The following is an 18,621-nucleotide window of genomic DNA, read 5'->3' as shown; positions in this document are numbered from 1 at the left end:
ACTGGCCTATGGCCTCAGTTCACAAAATCCAGGACTTGTTAAAACAAACAGCAGGGAACAGACTGTGTTTGGAGGAGTTCCCACTCCTCCTATTTCCACAAGCTGGCTCTAGAACCTTCTTAAAATAACATCCCGACGCAAACTGTAGATCAGGGACTTTCTGTTTTCTCTTTGGGCCCACTTAAGTCTGGGCTTAAAACCCAGAGCAGATTCTGGGCAGCAGACAAGGTGCCCGGCTGTGCCCCTACTAACTCTTCTCACTGAATTGGGAGTGTGAGCCCTGCTGGCCAAATGGTGCCAGTCTGACATGTGCTGTCGTGTCATTTGCTTATCAAATAGTCTAACCAAGTTCTACAGCTTCAGCTCAGATCTAAGAGGATAAAATTCTGATTCAAAGTTGGGTATGAGAATCCAATAGTCTTGTAATACTAACACCCGCATGATTTATAAACCCTGGAAAGCAGAGCTTGGAAAGCAGAAGATTTAAAAGTCTATGGAACTTTGTTTTAATAAGGCTTTTGGTTTAAGTAAATCTAATAATTTCCAAGCTTTGCTTCTAAAGGAATAATAATTTTCTAACTTATTTGGACATTTTATAAGTACATATATGTGTACTTATATGTACTTGGAACATGACTTTTAAGAAATAGAGTAGGAATATCTTTCAAAAAATTAAGAAAATCCCAACAAAACTCTTACAATTAGTTTAGATCACAAACTAATCACATATCTATGAAATAAAAGTTTATTAAATTTAAATGGATGTTATACATCAAAATTGTTTTCTAAAACCGAAATCCCAGTTTACTGCAAATCAGACTATTGAATATTAAACACTGTTCCTTTTTCTTTAAACAACAACAAAAAACGATATTAGTAATGATGAGTTATCCTGGTTGGTTTGACTTGGGTCCAAGCAAAGTATCTATTACGTCTCCCTGAAAAGAAAAAAAATCACACAATTACAATGCAATAAAATACAAATTAAGAGGTAAAGTAGTCTTTAAAACTCCATTTAAAAGTTATAAGTTAGTGATACACATATAAAAGGCATCCAATAAGATTGTAAAAAGGAAACAAACCAAGGTAAGTTTAAATAGTAACAGTTACTTCCTAGTATAAACCTGCTCTTTGCTATGAAAGAGTCTTTTAGGGAAGTTTGATAAACAATTTTATAAGGATTCAGTAAATGGACAATTTTGACAGCTCCTGTTTAGCCTTAATGCTTAAACCTCAGTTTTCTCATCTGTAAAATAACTTAATCTTAATGATATCTTAAGTTCTTTCCTGATCTGTAATATCTGATTTAGACAGAGTAGAATGTCTGAATTTCTACGTGAATTTTGTATTTCATTATTAAATGAAATGCAAAATGAAAGGGGTAAAATGATCATATGTAAGAAGATGAAACCAAAGATGTGAGGTGAGAAAGATGCAGTGAAAAGATGGCAATTGGAAGCAGAAGACTGGAGTTTTCTTTGTCACACAGGAAAGATAATCTTGAGAAAATCACAGAGATCTGGGAATCTGCATGTATAATGGAAACAGTAACATCCACTTCTAAAGACTGTTATAAGAGATGAATGAGCTAGTGTATGTGACAGTGTTTTATCAACTCTAATGAGTGACAACCACCTTAGATAATATTGGGGAAGTCAGTTTGTTTTCGCCTCTGTGATACTCTCTCTGGCACTTCCCCATCCTTCAAGCCCTGACGCACCAAATCATGTTGCCACATTGCTTCTCAAACCTATCTCTCTCTAGTTTGGTCTCTCACTTGGGCAAATGTAATAGGTCACTACTGTATGTGTTCACTGTTGTATTCTGAGTGCCTAAAACAGACCGTCACATAGCGCACACTAGTAAATATTTGTTGAATGAATGGTCTATTTTTTCTGCCTTCAGTGTCTCTTAGCATTAATTTATTATATATATTACAGATTTATGTTTCTAAAACCCCATTTTGAAGATTTCACTTATCTTTTTATTTTTCCTTTAATTCGGAAAAAAAATGTAAACACCCAAAGTATAGAGAAAAAGATGACAAACATTTGTATGCTGAAACATAAGAGTAGAAATAGCATCCAGGGGTGATTCTCTACAGGCTGCCTCCAGAAGGGGAGTTGCTTCGTGCAATGCCCCATCGAAATTGGCTTCTGCCTAGTGCTTAAACCAGAATTATGCTCAATGCAAGACTTAGGCCCCACCAACCAGCCCCCATCGTGCCAGGAGAGGAGTTGGTGCTTCAGCAAACAATAAATGCTAACGTGGCGGTAAATCCTGTCAACAGCTAGCTACACCACCAAGTTATAAGCGCAAGGCTTGGGCCCCAGGCGCCTGTTCATGCCAGGCGTCAGGCATGAACCCTGAGTTGGTGGGATGGGGCTGGAGCCAATGTTCTGCCATGTCATATCACAATAATATTCTGGTCCTTGATCATATCAGGGAGGCTCCTTGATTCAGAAATCATGTCACTTAAACCTCCATAGTCCAAGGACCAAAGTCCTTCTCCTGCTGTGCAAGGCCACAGAGGGTGATGGGCAATGTGGAGAGGAGGGGGAGTCGAGATCCTAGACTGCTATTGATCCTTTCTCCATGCGTTTTCCCCAGTGAACTTGGCTCCAGCACACCTGGTGCATGTGCTGTCTGCTACGTTGCCTGTGTAAAACGCAGGTCCACCCCAAATCAACAAATGTCATCTTTGCTTTGGATATCTTTTGGTGACTGATAAAGTTGAACTTCCGTTGTACCCTTCCCCAATCCTTTTCTTTCCTCATCCTTCACTTCCCAGAGGCAGCCTTCATCACAGATTTGGTGCACATCTTTCCTATAGAATGAAATCATAAGCCTTCAAAATTTTGATTCACTCGATTAAAATTAATTGGAGAAATTATAGGTCATAATGTTACCTGATAAGCTATCTTGACAGTAAATAATGGTTTCACATTAATTACTTTGAAACTTCAAATTACTATGATGATTATAATTCTTCTCTGAAAAGCTAAGGAAGAGGTGTATCAGTTAAACTCGTGCTTGGCTATGTGACATAAAACTTGATTAAGTTTTTTTGTTTAATCTCCTGGAAATATAACCCTGACCCTTTAAAATATAATTGCCCAAAGCATAAAAAACATATTTGTATTAGGAAACTGTATTTATTTACTAACATACAGAATATATTTGTTAAAAGAAAATTTTGTTAGTTATTTATTTGATGTTAGATATTTGATATTTCAATATTAGACACTGAAATACCATTTATCTAGCTATCTTTTTGCAGCTAATGTTAAGTGATAGTGTTTGGAAGTGATTGAATAACATAAGTCCCAAGGGTTGCTACCTACTAGGCATGGTACCTACTAGGCTTATTTTCTTTGAGTCTCACATTCTTTATCTGTAAAATGAGAATAATAATGTTGTTAAGCATAATAGCTATAAATGTTATAGCGAAGAACTTTTTTTCAAGCAATCTCTTGCCAGTCAAAAAAGTCTACTCACCATTTCCTTAAAATGCAATGGACCTTTCCAACTCTATATCTTTGCTCAAGCCTTCCCCTCAGTCCCAGAGAACAGTTCCACTCTCTTGTCTGCAAGGGAAAATCCTAATCCTTCAAAGCACAGTGAAATTTAATCTCCTATGTGAAACCATCTCCAAAGCAGTCTTATTTTTTCCTTTGCTTCTTCTCATTCTCATTTCAAAAGTCAATTATTTTCCTGCTCTGTGCTTCTATAGAAGTTTGTTTATTATTTTGGTCTTTATGACTCAATTATATTTCTTGAGCATATATTGTTCCTTTCTTAGAAACCATATGCCTTTTGTTTGTAGGTTTGTTCATTCAGACATCAATTCCACATTTGCTGAATGCCTACCATGTGCTAGCACTGTGCTAGATACTCGAACTTACAAAGTTTCCAAGCAGCTCAAACTAGTAAGAAAGACATGGATACACAGTATTATAATTTTTATTGATAAATTATTGTAGTACTTGATAGGTACTATAGATACATATATGTGATGAAAAGAATCAACATGCTAATGCTCACGGATTTCTCTTCTACGACTACTCCAATACACACTAACAAAGATTTTAAAACAACTCAACTCCCCTTCCCCACGGCCCCAAGTGCAGTTTGTGGACATGTTCTCAGAGCTCTTGTGGGATAGAACTGAGAGAATCACAGAGATAAGAAGGGATAGATTTAGGCTTTGAGGCTACATTTAGGATTTGAGAGATATGGACAGAAAAAGAAAAAGGATTACCATAAATTATATATTTGGATCCATTTTAATGTTTTTTGAGAGACTTGAATAAGGAATAGAATTCTCTTTTAGTTTCTTTTGGCTGTTGAGCTGTGTATCTTAAATAAGATTCAGTGTGGGCACAAACATTGTAACAGATACAGATCTGTTACAATATCTTGTACTCAAGGAATTTGTAAGAAATTTAAAATATTAAAATAATTCATATCATGAAAAAAATAAGCCATTAGGGTTGCATTTCCTCAGCACAGACTAAAATTATTATGTAAGGAGATCAATGGAGTTTGAAAAAAAATTTACTTTATGTAGTGTAATGACTTGGAAAACAGATAAGTAAAAAGAAAGACTAAAATTCATCCACGAATTTTAAGAAATAATGCTTCTAATATGTTGAATTTTTCCTCTAGGTTTTCAATCCATATTTATTCAACAAGCGTTTACTGAATAATTACTACAAGCCAGCCACTGTACTGGGCAGCAGGGATGAAGCCCAGAACAAGAGAGACAAGATCCACTGCGCACAGAAAGCTTATGTTCTAGTTGTGGGAGACAGGCAACCAACAAAATCAATCAATAAAGAATATGGTATATTCAAAGATAAGCATTATTAAGAAAAATAAGTCACGGAAGAGTATCGAATAGGGAGTGTAGGGGAGAGTAGAGGTTGCAATTTTAAATAAGATGGCCAGGGAAGACTTCACTGAGAAGGTGACATTTGAGCAAAGACTTGAAGTGGGTGGAGGAAGAAACCCTGTGGATTTTAGGTAGAAAGAATGACAAGTACAAAGTCATTTGTACTTGTGTACTTGTGTACGAGTGAGCAAGAAAGCATGCATGCATGCACGTGTTTTCTGTTTGTCTGTTTACTTATCTAACATTTTCAGTCCACGTGGTTGGGGTAGAACTCAAATCTAATCAACACACATGACTCTAATGGACACAATTCCCTCTGGTTGGGTATTTAGGTTGTTTCCTTTTTCTTTTCTTTTTTTTCCTTATCTTATCACAAATTATGCTATAATTAATTTCTCTGATTGCCTTTGTGATATTTCTGTCGGATAGAGTCCCAGAGGTGGACAGTCTTGTTTCAGATTGCCGAATTGCTTCCAAAGAAGTGATACCAATTTCTTTTATTATTATTTTTTCATTGAGGTCACATTGGTTTATAACATATAAATTTCAGGTGTACATCATTATATTTTGAATTCTATATAGATTGCATCATGTTCGCCACCAAAAGTCTAGTTGCCATCTGTCAGCATACACATGTGCCCCTTCACTGCCTTCACCCTCCCCCTCTGGTAACCACCCATCTGTTGTCTGTATCTGTTTGTTTGTTTATTTATCTCCCACATACTATACCAATTTCTACTCTAACCATCAATATAGGAGAGGACCTATTATCAAATGTTTGCCAATACTGAGTAGTGCCATAAAAAAACTTTGTTAATTTGATATATGAGAATGTATCATATTTTAATTTAATGTAATAAATTTTTGTTTCTTTAATTATTAGTGAGGTTAAATTTTAAAATATATTAACTAGCCATTTTTTGTGAAAAAACTGTTTGTGACCACTACTCACTCTCTATTGGAGTCTTAGTATTTTTTCTTACTGATTTATGCATATTTTAAATATTTTTAACACGTTTATCATATTCATGGTAATATTTACCAGATTAATCCTTAAAATGGCAATTTAAACATAAGAAACAGAAAAAATTGAAATGCTGTCTTCAAAATAATAAGCATCTACACTACTGATTTGCTTGTCAAAGTTTTACAATGAAGTTTTGATATTTGAAGATCAGAGTAAGGGAATAGGATAATGCTAAACCAGCAGAAACAAATGCCTGTTTCAGGAACACTGGAGAATATCTAACAATATTTTTATTTCTTGCAAAAAGTCTTTAAATATTTGCAGGAAGCTTCTTTAGCTATATTTAATAATTTAAGTCCCAACCATATACTAGGCACAATTTTAAGTTCTTCCATATAACATTTATGATTATTATACTCAATAACATTATTATCTTCATTTTACAGCTAAAGAACATGACGCTCAAAGAAAATAAGACTAGTAGGTACCATGCCTAGTAGGTAGCAACTCTTGGGGGTGTATGTTCTTTCCATTGCACCACTTAAGAAATTTAAGAAATGTAAATCCCTTGCATGACACAAAATTACAATTAAATAAAATCATAAAATGACATAAAATTTTGACTGTTGAGTCTTACCCGACCAGAATCCAAAGCAGTAGGCATATTTCTTAGTTCATACACAGCAACCTGTCCATCACTGTCTCCCACTAGAAGGCAATCTGTCTGTTTGGCAAAGAGAACAGTTGTGAACTTGATTCCAGGGTTGGCAACATTCACAATCAGAGGGTCCAAACTGTAATGAAATATTTTATTTGTAAATTTAGTTGTTGTTAATATGTTCTTTTTATATACAGACTACGAAAAGTCTGAGATATTTTTTGTGATTTCATGTAACAAAAAACAAAACCTTCTTTAAGTGTTTCCAAAATCAAAATAACTGCTTATCATTCCTTCTTCAATGAAAATTTTCATTTCTTCAACGAACTAATTTCAACTAGATAAATTAAAGCAATTCACAATTAAGATGTGACCTCATAAGTTTAAACTTCTGTGATGGTTAATTTTCTGTATTAACTTGGCTAGGCTATGGTGCCCAGCTAGTTAGTCAAACACCAGTCTACACATTGCTGTAAAGGTATTTTTTTTAGATGTGATTGACACTTAAATCAGTAGAATTTGAAGCAGATTACCCTCCATAATGTGGGAAGGCCTCATCCAATTTGTTGAAGGCCTTAAGAGAAAAGATTGAGTTCCCCGAAGTGGAATAGAATTCTGCCTTCAGACTACCTGCGGACCTGAGACTGAACGTGGACCCTGGCAGAAATCCCAACTTGCCAGCCTGTCTCACAGACTTGGGACTTGCCAGCCCCCACAGTCATGCGAGACAGTTCCTTAAAATAAATCTCTTTCTCTCTCTTTATTGGTTCTGTTTCTCTAGAGAACTCTGACTAGGACAACTCCTAAGTAATAAATATCTTTTAACAGAAGGATGTTTTGATAATGAACCTCTAGAACATAAAAGAATATTTTGAACAAGAACTTTTCCTACTCGTGGTCATCCAAAGCAATCCACCTATGCCCTTAAGAAACAAAAGAAACAGTGGCCGGCCCGTGGCGTAGCAGTTAAGTGCGCACGCTCTGCTGCTGGCTGCCGGGTTTGGATCCCAGGCGCCCACCAAGGCACTGCTTGTCAGGCCATGCTGTGGCGGCGTCCCATATAAAGTGGAGGGAGATGGGCACAGATGTCAGCCCAGGGCCAGTCTTCCTCAGCAAAAAAAAAAAAAAGAGGAGGATTGGCATAGATGTTAGCTCAGGGCTGATCTTCCTCACACACACACACAAGATGAATCATATGGGGCCAGCCCCGTGGCATTGTGGTTAAGAGCACGCGCTCCACTGCTTGGCAGCCCGGGGTTCAGATCCCGGGTGCGCACCGAGGCACCGCTTGTCAGGCCATGCTGTGCTGGCATCCCATAAAAAGTGGAGGAAATGGTCAAAGATGTTAGCCCAGGGCCAGCCTTCCTCAGCAAAAAGAGGAGGATTAGCATGGATGTTACCTCAGGGCTGATCTTCCTCACAAAAAAAAAAAAGAAATAAAAAAATAAAGAAACAACAGAAACAGCAACTTGCATACTTCTCTGGAAGAAATGGCCTGAGAACTACAGCTTTACCAGAAAAATTAAAATCAGAGGTGAGATCATTTAAGTAGCCACTTCATATGTTAGTCATCTCATATTCAAAAATAAATTGCTTTGTGATGTAATCCTTGATTTTTGGTTCAAACTGTTTTATAGAACAAGCCACGACAAAATTTTAAGTTACTAAATTATTAACTTCTAGGAAAAAATTTTGCCATTAAGAATAAATCCATTGAATTTTACATCATTTATTTTAAACAAAAATGTATTTCCCTGCTGCTGCTACAAATAACTAGTGTAAAGATTTACAATGTTTTCCAGTTGAAGAAGTAGAATCATTCAACACTTCATTTCAGCATTGTATAAACTTCCACATTAGAAAGGGTAGATGGGTCTAGACGTCATTCTAAGAACTTTGGTGTAATACCTTAAATCAAAAATTTTAATTAAATGCATGCTCCTTCAAATATGTTTTGAAATGAGGTAAGAGAATAAGTAAATATTGTAAAAAGTAATTATTTTGTTCCTTTATTTTATTGTAGAAAATCTTTAGTTAAGAACAATTAGCTGCCTCTCTGCACTCTTCTATAAACCAGCAATGAAAGACTTCAAGATAGTTATGATATCTTATATAAACCTGTAAAAATTTGAGAAGATGAGTGAGGTAACCTATTTTCATTCAAATATTTTTAAAACCATATATAGTATAAGTAATTAACATTAATATAGCATCCTGGCATATGAATAAAGGACTCTCACAGTGTAAATTATTACTTCTTTTAAACTAACGCAGTTGTCTCTAGCCGATGTCAAAACTATCAAGTATCATTTAGTTGGAACTGCTTCTACTAGAAATAGCGCCAAGAAAAATATTAACACTTACGTGCTGATGTGAAGGTCCCAAATCTCCACTCTGCTCTCATTTGCAGCTGCAAATATATAGGATGATTTTGGAGACCAGGCAACGTCATAAACAACATAAGTAGTTGGATAAAAACTCAAAAATGGCTTGCAAGTCTCCTGTTGCCATATAGCAACACCCCAATCTGCAGAACAGCTTAAGAATACATCATGACAAAATGGATTCCATGCTATTTTATACACTGGACCCTAGAATTGGAAAAATAAATTCAAATACTTAGGTAAATAGTATTTAACATCTTATATTATATATTTGACTAACAAATTAAAAATGCTAAGATTTCTAGAAGATTTGTGCCTCATGCATTATTGTGTGGGTATTATTTTAGCTTGGAGTAAGTTCATAAATTGAATCTTCCCTGAATTATGCCATATAGAAACATAAGAATATAGTTGCTACAATATTCACTAAATATTATACATACTATACTTATTTACTTTAAAATATATAAGGAGTATTAAGAAAAAAAACAGAAATGAGGGAGAAAATGAAGAAAACTCAGATGGAACAATCATAAAAGATATAGAGAATAGGCATATGCCAGAGACAAAGGAAGAGTGAGGCTTAGAATGGTTTAGAATGAGGAAGAAACCTTACTTTGGGGTCAGCATGTTATCATAAGTAAATTCTTTTAGAAACAAAAATTGTGATTTCCATAACGTGCAAGAAGAAATCAAGGATAACAAGAAGCCAAATAAAATGCCCCACACATTATTGGTGGGTTCCATTAAGAAGGCACTTAATTCAAGTCAATATTTTTAAGTCTGAAGTTGTAAATTTATTGCATATTAAAAATACTGTGTATAATAATATTATTTCAGAAATATTACAAGATAAAATTTCCATGCCTACTATAATTAAACAAACCTTATGTCCTCTGTAGGTATCCAGGTATTGTTCATTATATGAACAAGAACATTTGTGAATATGACCTTCTTCAGTACCAGCCAGATAGATATTTGTGTCCTACAACACAAAAAATCAAAATGCATATATTAATAAATGTGCTAAACAGAAGATCAGACCATTCAAGATCTATTAAAATCAGTTCAAGAACCAAAACTAGAAATACTATCTTGAAGATAGTTGTCTGTTGTATTTTTATGTCATGATTTTACAATAATTAAACTACCTGAAGGACTACCATGCAAAGAAAATCTAGATTTGTTCTTTGCTGGAATAGAGGGTAGAACTTAGTATCCTGTCCAGAAATTACATGGACAAACATTGGCTTAGAATGAGGAAGAAACCTTCTAGCATTTAGAGCTACCTGACAATGGAACTAGCAGTCCAGGGAAATCTGTGTTCTTTCATTAGAACTAGTCAAAGAGAAGACAGATGAGTTAATAACTATTTATGTATATAATGCTGAAGAAATGATCCTTGCTGGGAATGAGAGATTGAACTAGATGGAGTCTCAGACATATTTAACTTTAAATGTATACTAAATAGGGATTTTAAATGTATTTCCTGTGTTGAAATCATAGTCAAAAAGTCTGACGTGAGTGATCTATGTCCTGGCTATGTAGAGTCAGCATCACTTGGGAGCATCTTAGAGCTGCAGAATCTCAGGCCCGACCCCAGACCTACTGAACCACAATCTCTGTTTTAATAAGATTTCCTGGTAATTTGCATGTACATTAAAACTTGAGACACACCACTCTATTGTATATCAGAACTTAAGAACACAACTACTAGATCATGGGGTCTATGCAGTTTTAAATTACACAACAAAGTACAGTTTTTTTCACAAAGTAAAGTATTACCAATTTACATTCACTAGTATATAAAAGTACCCTTTGACCCACATTCTCTTCAACAATTGGTCCCATCAGAAATCTTAAATTTTGCTATTCTATTAGGGGTAAAATTATAACTAATGGTTTTAAGTCCCACTTATGTGAATATTAACAAGGTTGAGCACATTTTTATGTTTATTGGCCATTTGTATTTCCCCTTCTGTTCATGTCACTTGACCATTTTACTAATAATCTGTTTTGTTCATACTCATTTGTATAAGTTCTTTATATATTCTATTACATATGCTTTGTCTATTACATATGTTGCAAATATCTTCTCCCAATGTATGGCTTATCTTTTTATTTTCTTTAGTGTATTTTGGTAAAAAGGAGTTCTCATTTTAATGTAGCTGGTACTGTAATATTTTTATATAGTTAGCATTTTTTATGCTTTGTTTAAGAAATTTTTCCTACTTTGGGGTCATAGAGGTCTTCTAAAAGTTTTTTTGTATATGATGGGGTAAGGATCTAATTCAATTTTTTTATATGGATAATGATTATCTCAACACCATTTATAAGTAGGTTATCTTTCTCTAGAGATCTTCAAGGTCACTGTCTGAAGTTGGGTTCCTCAGTATACAAACTCTGAGACTCTGAGATTTCCAAGCAAGAGGTTTACTGGTGAGTTCTCTCAGGAACAACCTCTTTGAGGGAAATAAGAATGGGCAGAGATTTAAGTTGAACTATGATGAAGTTGCAACAGAGGGCTCAGTCCAACCTACAAGAAACTCTGACACTGAGGTAGCTCTTCAGAGTCCTGCTTCCAGGAAAGGAGGCCAGACATGTTACACACACCTCCACCAATAAACTAGTCAAGCAAGATGATAGATTCAAACCAAACCATAACAATAATCAAACTAAATGTAAATGGTCTAAACATCACAATTAAAAGGCAGAGACTGTACCATTGGATAAAAAAGCAAGACCTAACTATATGCTGCCTACAAGAAATGTACCTTAAATAGAAAGACACAAGTAGGTTGAATGTAAAAGGATGGAAAATGATAAACCACACTAACGCTGGTTAAAAGAAAGCTGGAGCAGCTACATTAATATCAGACTAAGTAGATTTCAGAGTAAAGAATATTACCAGTTATAAATAATGCCATTTCATCATGATAAGTGGGTTGATTAATCAAGAGAACATAATAATCCTAAACATTTATATACCCAAAACAAAGCTTCAGGATACACAAAGCAAAAACTGATTGAATTACAAGGAAAAATAGACAAATCCACAATCATGGTCAGAGACTTTAATCTCTCTCTCTCAATAAGAGATGGAAGAAATAGGCAGAAAATCAGCAAGAATATAGTAAACTTGAACAACACCATCTACCAACTTAACCTGATTGACATTCATAGAAGGGTCCACCCAGCAACAGCAGAATATAAATTTTTCTCAAATGCAAAGGGAACATTTACCAGCAAAGATCACATTCTGGTCTTTAAAATAAATCTCAATAAATTCAAAAGGATTCAGTTTATAAAAAGTTTGTTCTTTGATCATGATGGGATTGAATTAGAAGTTAATTAAAGAAAGATCCTTGGAAAAGCCCAAAATATTTAGAAACTAAATAACACCCTTCTAAATAACCCATCAATCAAAGAAAAAATCAAAGGAGAAATTAGAAAGTATTTTGAATGAATGAAAATGAAAATATAACATATAAGAGTTTGTGGGATGCTGCCAAAGAAGTATAGTCATGTGCCACATGATGTTTTGGTCAATGATGGACCACATACACAATGATGGTCCCATAAGATTAGTATCATGTAGCTTAGGCGTGTAGTAGGCTATACCATCTAGGTTTGTGTAAGCGCACTCTATATGTTTGCTCAATGATGAAATCACCTAATGATGCATTCTCAGAATGTATCCCCATCCTTAAGCAACACCTGACTATACTTGGGGGAAAGTTATAGCACAAATGCGTATATTAGAAAAGAAGGAAGGCCACAAATCAATGATCTAGGCTTCCACCTTAAGCACCTAGAAAAAGAAGAGCCAATAAAACCAAAGTAGAAGAAAGGAAATAACAAAGATCAGAGTGGAAATCAATGATACAGAAAACAGAAAAACAATAGTGAAAATCAGAGAAATCAAAAGGTGGTTCTTTGAGATAAAAAAAATTGGTAAACTTCTAGCCAGCCTAATCAGCAAAAAAGAGAGAAGACACAAATTACTAATATTAGGAATTAAAGAAATGATATCACTACATATTTTACAGCTATTAAAGGATACTAAGGGGATATTATTATGCCACTGGATTCAACAACTTAGATGAAGTAGACAAATTCCTTAAAAGACACAAATTACCAATCACACCCAAGAAGAAATAAATAATCATAATAGCCCTATATCTATTAACATTCTGAATTTTTAGTTAAAAGTTAAAAATCTTCCCAAAGGAAACTCTAGGCCCAGATGGTTTATTAATTCTATCAAAGATGCAATGAAGAAATAATACTAATTGTATGCAAATTCTTTTAAAAAAGTAAAAAAGAGGAAATATTTTTCAACTCATTCTATGAGACCAGGAGTACTTTGATACCAAAAGCAGATAAAGACATTACAAGAAAAGAAAACTCTAGACCAATATCTCTTACAAACATGCAAAGATTATAAACAAAATTTTAGTGTACCAAATCCAACAGTATATTAAAAGGGCAAATCATGATAAAGTGGAGTTTATCCCAGGAACAAACATTAAAAAACCAATCAATGTAATTCATTATATTAACAAACTTAAAGAGAAAAACTATGTAATCTTCTCAATAGATGTAGAAAAAGCATTTGATAAAAACTCAACATCCATTCCTGATAAAAACTCTCAACAAGTAGTAATGTAATGGGACCACTTCAACCTAATTAATTGCATCTACAAAAAACCTCAGCTTACATCATACTTAATAGTAAAAGACTGACTGCTTTCTTCCTAAGATCAGGAACAAGACAGGGATATCTATCTTCACCACTTCTATTCATTGTGCTGGAGGTTCTAGCCAGTGCAATTAGGCAAGAAAAAGAAATAAAATTAGAGAGGGAGAAGTAAAACTCTTTACTTACAGATTACATGATCATCTCAAATTCCTTATGCCAAGGACATTTCTAGGATACCAGACTAGGGTTTCTCAATCCCACACTATTGATATTTTGGGCCAGCTAATTCTTTGGGGGAAGAGGGACGGAGGTGGCTGTCTTGTGCATTGTAGGATGTTTAGCAGCATCCCTGGTCTCTGCCCACTAGATGCCAATAGCACTCCTTCCCATGTCCCACCTCCTACAGCTGCAACAACCAAAAATATCTTAAGACATTGTGAAACGTCCCCTAGTGAGAAAAGAACCCCCTGCCCACTCACATTGAGAACTACTGTTCTGAAGTCAAGGTGAAAAGTGCATTACAGGAATTTGAGAATGAAGGCAGTTAGAACATGACTGCAGTGGTAACAGTGAAACATAACAAAGGCGTGAACTACATTAGCAGGAGTAAGTTCCGACTGGGAGAGTGGGACAGTAAGACCTAAATATCATTTGGGTGATAGGGGAGAACAGAGCAGGAGCTCAAGTTCTGGTTTGCGTAATTAGGTGGATGATGGTATCACTAAAGAGATGACCTATTACATATTATATTTAATATATTATAAATACATATTATATATAACAGAAAACATGGAAGATATATTTTCTTAGAAGTCTCCACGGTGGCTGAATTTTCTGATTCCAAAGAATCTCCAGATAAAAAGAATTAGAAAAAGTAGAACTTCGTTAACTGTGCTTTGATTTGACTCGGGTCTCATGAAGCATGAACTTAAGCGGTCTTCCTGATCCCAGAATCATGAGAGTCAAGCCTCACACTGACATACAGAGGACTGGATAGTCGGTTTGGTTTCTACCTGCATGATAGCACAGCAGAGCACCCAGGAGGGACAAGGAGGGGCACTCAAGTTAAGCATGCAGTTGTAAAGACAATCTTTCCACGGTTCCTCAGATATATAGACCTTTCCTCTAAAAAGCAGATAAAGACACAGTATACAACTTGAATGTGTCATTCCACCTTAGGTTGGCAGCTATATCTATGTTGTTTTTTTCTTTACTTACAAGGCACAATATTTATTAACATGCTAACTTTTTGTTTTGCTTTATATCTTAAAATACTTCAATTATTGAAAGTTGTTATATGCAATAGTAAATAATGGACTGAAATAATTTACCGTGGGGTGAAAAGCAAAACACATTCCAGGAGCCTGTCGAGATATCAAAGCTTCACCTTTCTTTTCTTTTTCTGCTCCTTTCTTGCGGCTGCTAGCCGTAGTTCGCCTCAAACGCATCAAATCTTTATTTAAAGAAAACACATAATTCTTATTTACCACATGAAAAAGAGTTGTAGATATAATGTGTGTCCTTTCTGCAAACAATATTATGATTTCTGCCATCTTTTGCACGTGATTCAGTTAAAATTAGCAAGTGCCGGAACTAGATGCTTAGAGAAACAATGACTGAGCCCAGCTTTTTTTCTTATTTAGCCAAACCAAAATCTGTCACCTCTTACACATGGTTCACCAGGAATTTTTAATTCAGCACATAACAAGAGAAAGATAATTTGGTATATATATATTTATATATATATATATATAAATATTTTTTTACCATGACAGTCCAGTCCTTTCCGTATAACCCATTTGGAAATTCTTCCATCCGCTGATATAGAAACTAGTATTTCTCTTTTGTCATCACCTGTTGTTCCTCGATCTTGCTCTATCCACTGTAGTTGCCACACAGGTCCCAAATGTTTCTGAGGTGATTCACTAAAAGAGGGAAAAGTACCAAATGTAAAATCATTACAATAATGTTTTAACAGACTTGTAGTATAAGCGACAAGGATGGCATCCTAGAGCACCATGACCTACTTATCGAATGATGCTTTTATTGTTCAAAACTGGACTTTTCTTTAAATATATTGAAAAATAAGAAAAATAATCACTTTGCCACCTAATATTCCCTGCTGTTTTTCTCATTTCTAATAAAGGGAGAATTTTCCTGCCTTTAATTATATTAGCTGTCATATCAGGAATACAAAAGCAAATTTTTTATTTCCTTTCTTTTCAGAACCTACATCTCTTATTCTATTCACTTACTTTTTCCTAGTTTTGTGTAAATTTAGTTTATTTAGACACATTGAGTATAAGTAGCTTCATCTCTATAAGGATGTTTTTTCTTAGCTTCAATGAATATGTTAAGTCTTACTCAAGTAAACAATTACCTCACCCTTTCTCCTACGATTCAGGATTGCCCACTGGCTTGATTCTCTTTATGGCTGAGATTTAATTTTTTCTGAAGAATTAAATCTCCTCTCGGATGACTGACATTTCCTATCAGATTAACGGGTTGCTCTGTCCTGGTACTGACTCCCTTGACTATTTTATGCAAACCTCCAAGGCAATAGTTCTGTATCTCTTTAAAGTCATAGATATTTTTGATTATTTGGTAAAAGTTATGGACCTTCTTCCTGGAAACAAGCACAAAGGCCCGTGCTTACAAAACTATGCAAATAATTTCAAAGTTAAGCTTAATGAACCCCTGCTTCAATGCCTATTTCCAGTTCTAGCTAAGTTGATTCAAACAGTAATATAAATATACCACCTCATTTTCCTCCAATGGTAACTGGTCTATTACAAAAACCTAACATATTCAGTATCTTTCACCTTCAACTTTTTTATTTTCTCAGTATGACTCACTCATTCATTCATTCTTAATCAAACACTTACTGTAATTCTGTTACATGCCTGATATTATGTAACATACTCAAGATACAAAGGTAAGTAAGACTTAACCCTTGCCCTCAAGGAGTTTACAGCCTCCTCAGGAAGACATATACATAAATAAATTATATACAGCGTGATAAGTACTATGATAAAGGTTTGTACAGGATGAACAAAAGAAAGGAATGGGAAGGTTTCTTGGAGGAGGTGACACCAAAGCAATAAAGGGTGAAAACTTTAAGTTATAAGATGAATAAGTTTTGGAGATCTAATGTACAGCATTGTGATCATAGTTAATACTACTGTATTGTATACTCGAAATTTGCTGAGAGTAGATCTTAAGTACTCTCACTAACAAAAAATAAAGGGTAACTATGTGAGGTGATGGGTGTGTTAATTGATTTGATTGTGGTAATTATTTCACAATGTATACATATATTAAATCACCACATTGTATATCTTTAAAAAACAACATTGTACAACCTAAATATATACAATTTTTATTCATCAATTATATCTCAATAAAGCTGAAAAAAATTAAATTTTTTTTAAAAATAATAAGCATAAACTGTTAAGCCAAAGGAAGTTTGTTGGTGAGGTGTGTAGAGATGAAGGAAATGTTAGGACAGAGCATTCCAGTTGGAGAGACAATATGAGGAATTATTAAATGTTTGAAAAATAATAGTATCACTCAATAATAACATAAATATTCACTCAAATCTAAATAACATTAGAGTAAATTTTTACTTCTCCCTAAAAAAGCACATACTATATGTTGATCTGATTCTTGGATTCTCACCTACTATCCAGAACTGGAACATTACTGTTGCTTTGCACGTTATAAATTGCAATGGTGCCATTGTGATAGCCAACTGCTAAAAGGTTGGGTGCTTCGATTGAAAAATCCAGAGCAGTAACTCCATATGGACTCTGATAAATACGTTCTGGCCACTGAACAAAAATATAATTAAGTTACATTTTAAACTTGGTTTTGTAGACCACAGTAAGGTAGGGTATGATGGTGGCTGAAGACTATCTGGTGGCAGTAGGGACGTGAGAAGAATTCATCTACATTCGGCTACTCTTCTCTTCCTAACTTCCGGTATAGAGGAGAACAAAACTTCAGTTAGTCATTTCCTTTACTTTGATGAACCCTCAGAGCTCAATAATTTTAAGAAATACAGTGTGTTTCTACAGTAATTATCATATTTTGATAATCTTTCAGCAGGATTCGTATGATCATCACAAGTCTACCTTCTTAAACAAACAAATACTGGGCTCCCAATAAATTATCTAGCATTTGTTCCTGTCTCCCAGTATCTGTTTCAGATGCTTGGATTCTCTGACCCTTTCTAAACAATGGATGCTTGAAGAAGCTCCAAAACTCCCTAGGTGCTCTTCTCTACAGCTCTGTCAAGAATTTCATTGTTTTGCTTTGTTTTATTTTAATGTCTAACCTAAATCTTTTCTTGTTTCTAACAACCTATGTGGAAAAGAAGACAAGCCACTGTTGATGGATCCTATATCAATCCTTCCACATGTTTAAAATTGCTTCTTGCTTTCTGTTACGCTGTATAAACCCAGCTTCCTACAGACTGAGGCTATTTATAAAAACTAATCATTTTTACACTCTCTTCTCACTCTTTTCTAAGTTTTCCACTTCACATTTCAGTTGTGAATTGAAACTAAACGTAAGCTATAAAGTAGCAGATTGATTAGGGCTGTTTAGCAAAAAACATGACTGATTCTTACTCATTCTCTCTGAAAAACTCATGGCAGTAAGATGGTCATATTAATCTATTTTATATCTATTGAAGATAGCAGAAATCTATCTTATAAGGTGATAAGGAATTATTCATATATTAAGAAACAATCCAGTATTAAATGAAACGTAATTTTCAAAGGATTTTCATTTGCGAATTCATTCTTCTTTATAATTAGTAGTGATAACAATAATGGTTCAGCTTTGGATAATCAGATCTAACCACACATATTAGATGCTCAATAAATATTTATTGAATGAATTTGTAAATGAATTTACTTTATCCTATATCAACAAGAACAAATTTTAATTATTACGAATTTAAACCAAAGAAAATAAAGATTTGCTTGATGAAATTTTCTTGACTTTGTTAAA

General features: G+C 34.5%; 1 protein-coding gene across 1 annotated transcript in view; it reads right to left on the bottom strand.

Moving 5' to 3' along the window:
- Nucleotides 1–804: 804 nt before the first annotated feature.
- The window catches only part of DNAI4 (dynein axonemal intermediate chain 4), a 99,565-nt gene continuing 81,748 nt past the window's right edge, over nucleotides 805–18,621 (bottom strand). The window contains exons 11-17 of the mRNA XM_087449305.1: nucleotides 17,284–17,435; nucleotides 15,373–15,530; nucleotides 14,937–15,058; nucleotides 9,790–9,888; nucleotides 8,884–9,110; nucleotides 6,499–6,655; nucleotides 805–938 (exon numbers count right to left, since the gene is read on the bottom strand). Of these exons, the coding sequence (XP_087305431.1) occupies nucleotides 888–938; nucleotides 6,499–6,655; nucleotides 8,884–9,110; nucleotides 9,790–9,888; nucleotides 14,937–15,058; nucleotides 15,373–15,530; nucleotides 17,284–17,435 (966 nt within the window). The 3' untranslated portion in view covers nucleotides 805–887. The remainder of the gene's footprint in view (nucleotides 939–6,498; nucleotides 6,656–8,883; nucleotides 9,111–9,789; nucleotides 9,889–14,936; nucleotides 15,059–15,372; nucleotides 15,531–17,283; nucleotides 17,436–18,621) is intronic.

This window comes from Ceratotherium simum, chromosome 2, assembly GCF_057802395.1.
Source record: "Ceratotherium simum simum isolate JZ-2026a chromosome 2, ASM5780239v1, whole genome shotgun sequence".
NCBI lineage: Eukaryota > Metazoa > Chordata > Mammalia > Perissodactyla > Rhinocerotidae > Ceratotherium > Ceratotherium simum.
The sequence above is the reverse complement of the archived record's forward strand: the minus strand, read 5'-3'. Positions and strand labels throughout refer to the sequence as shown.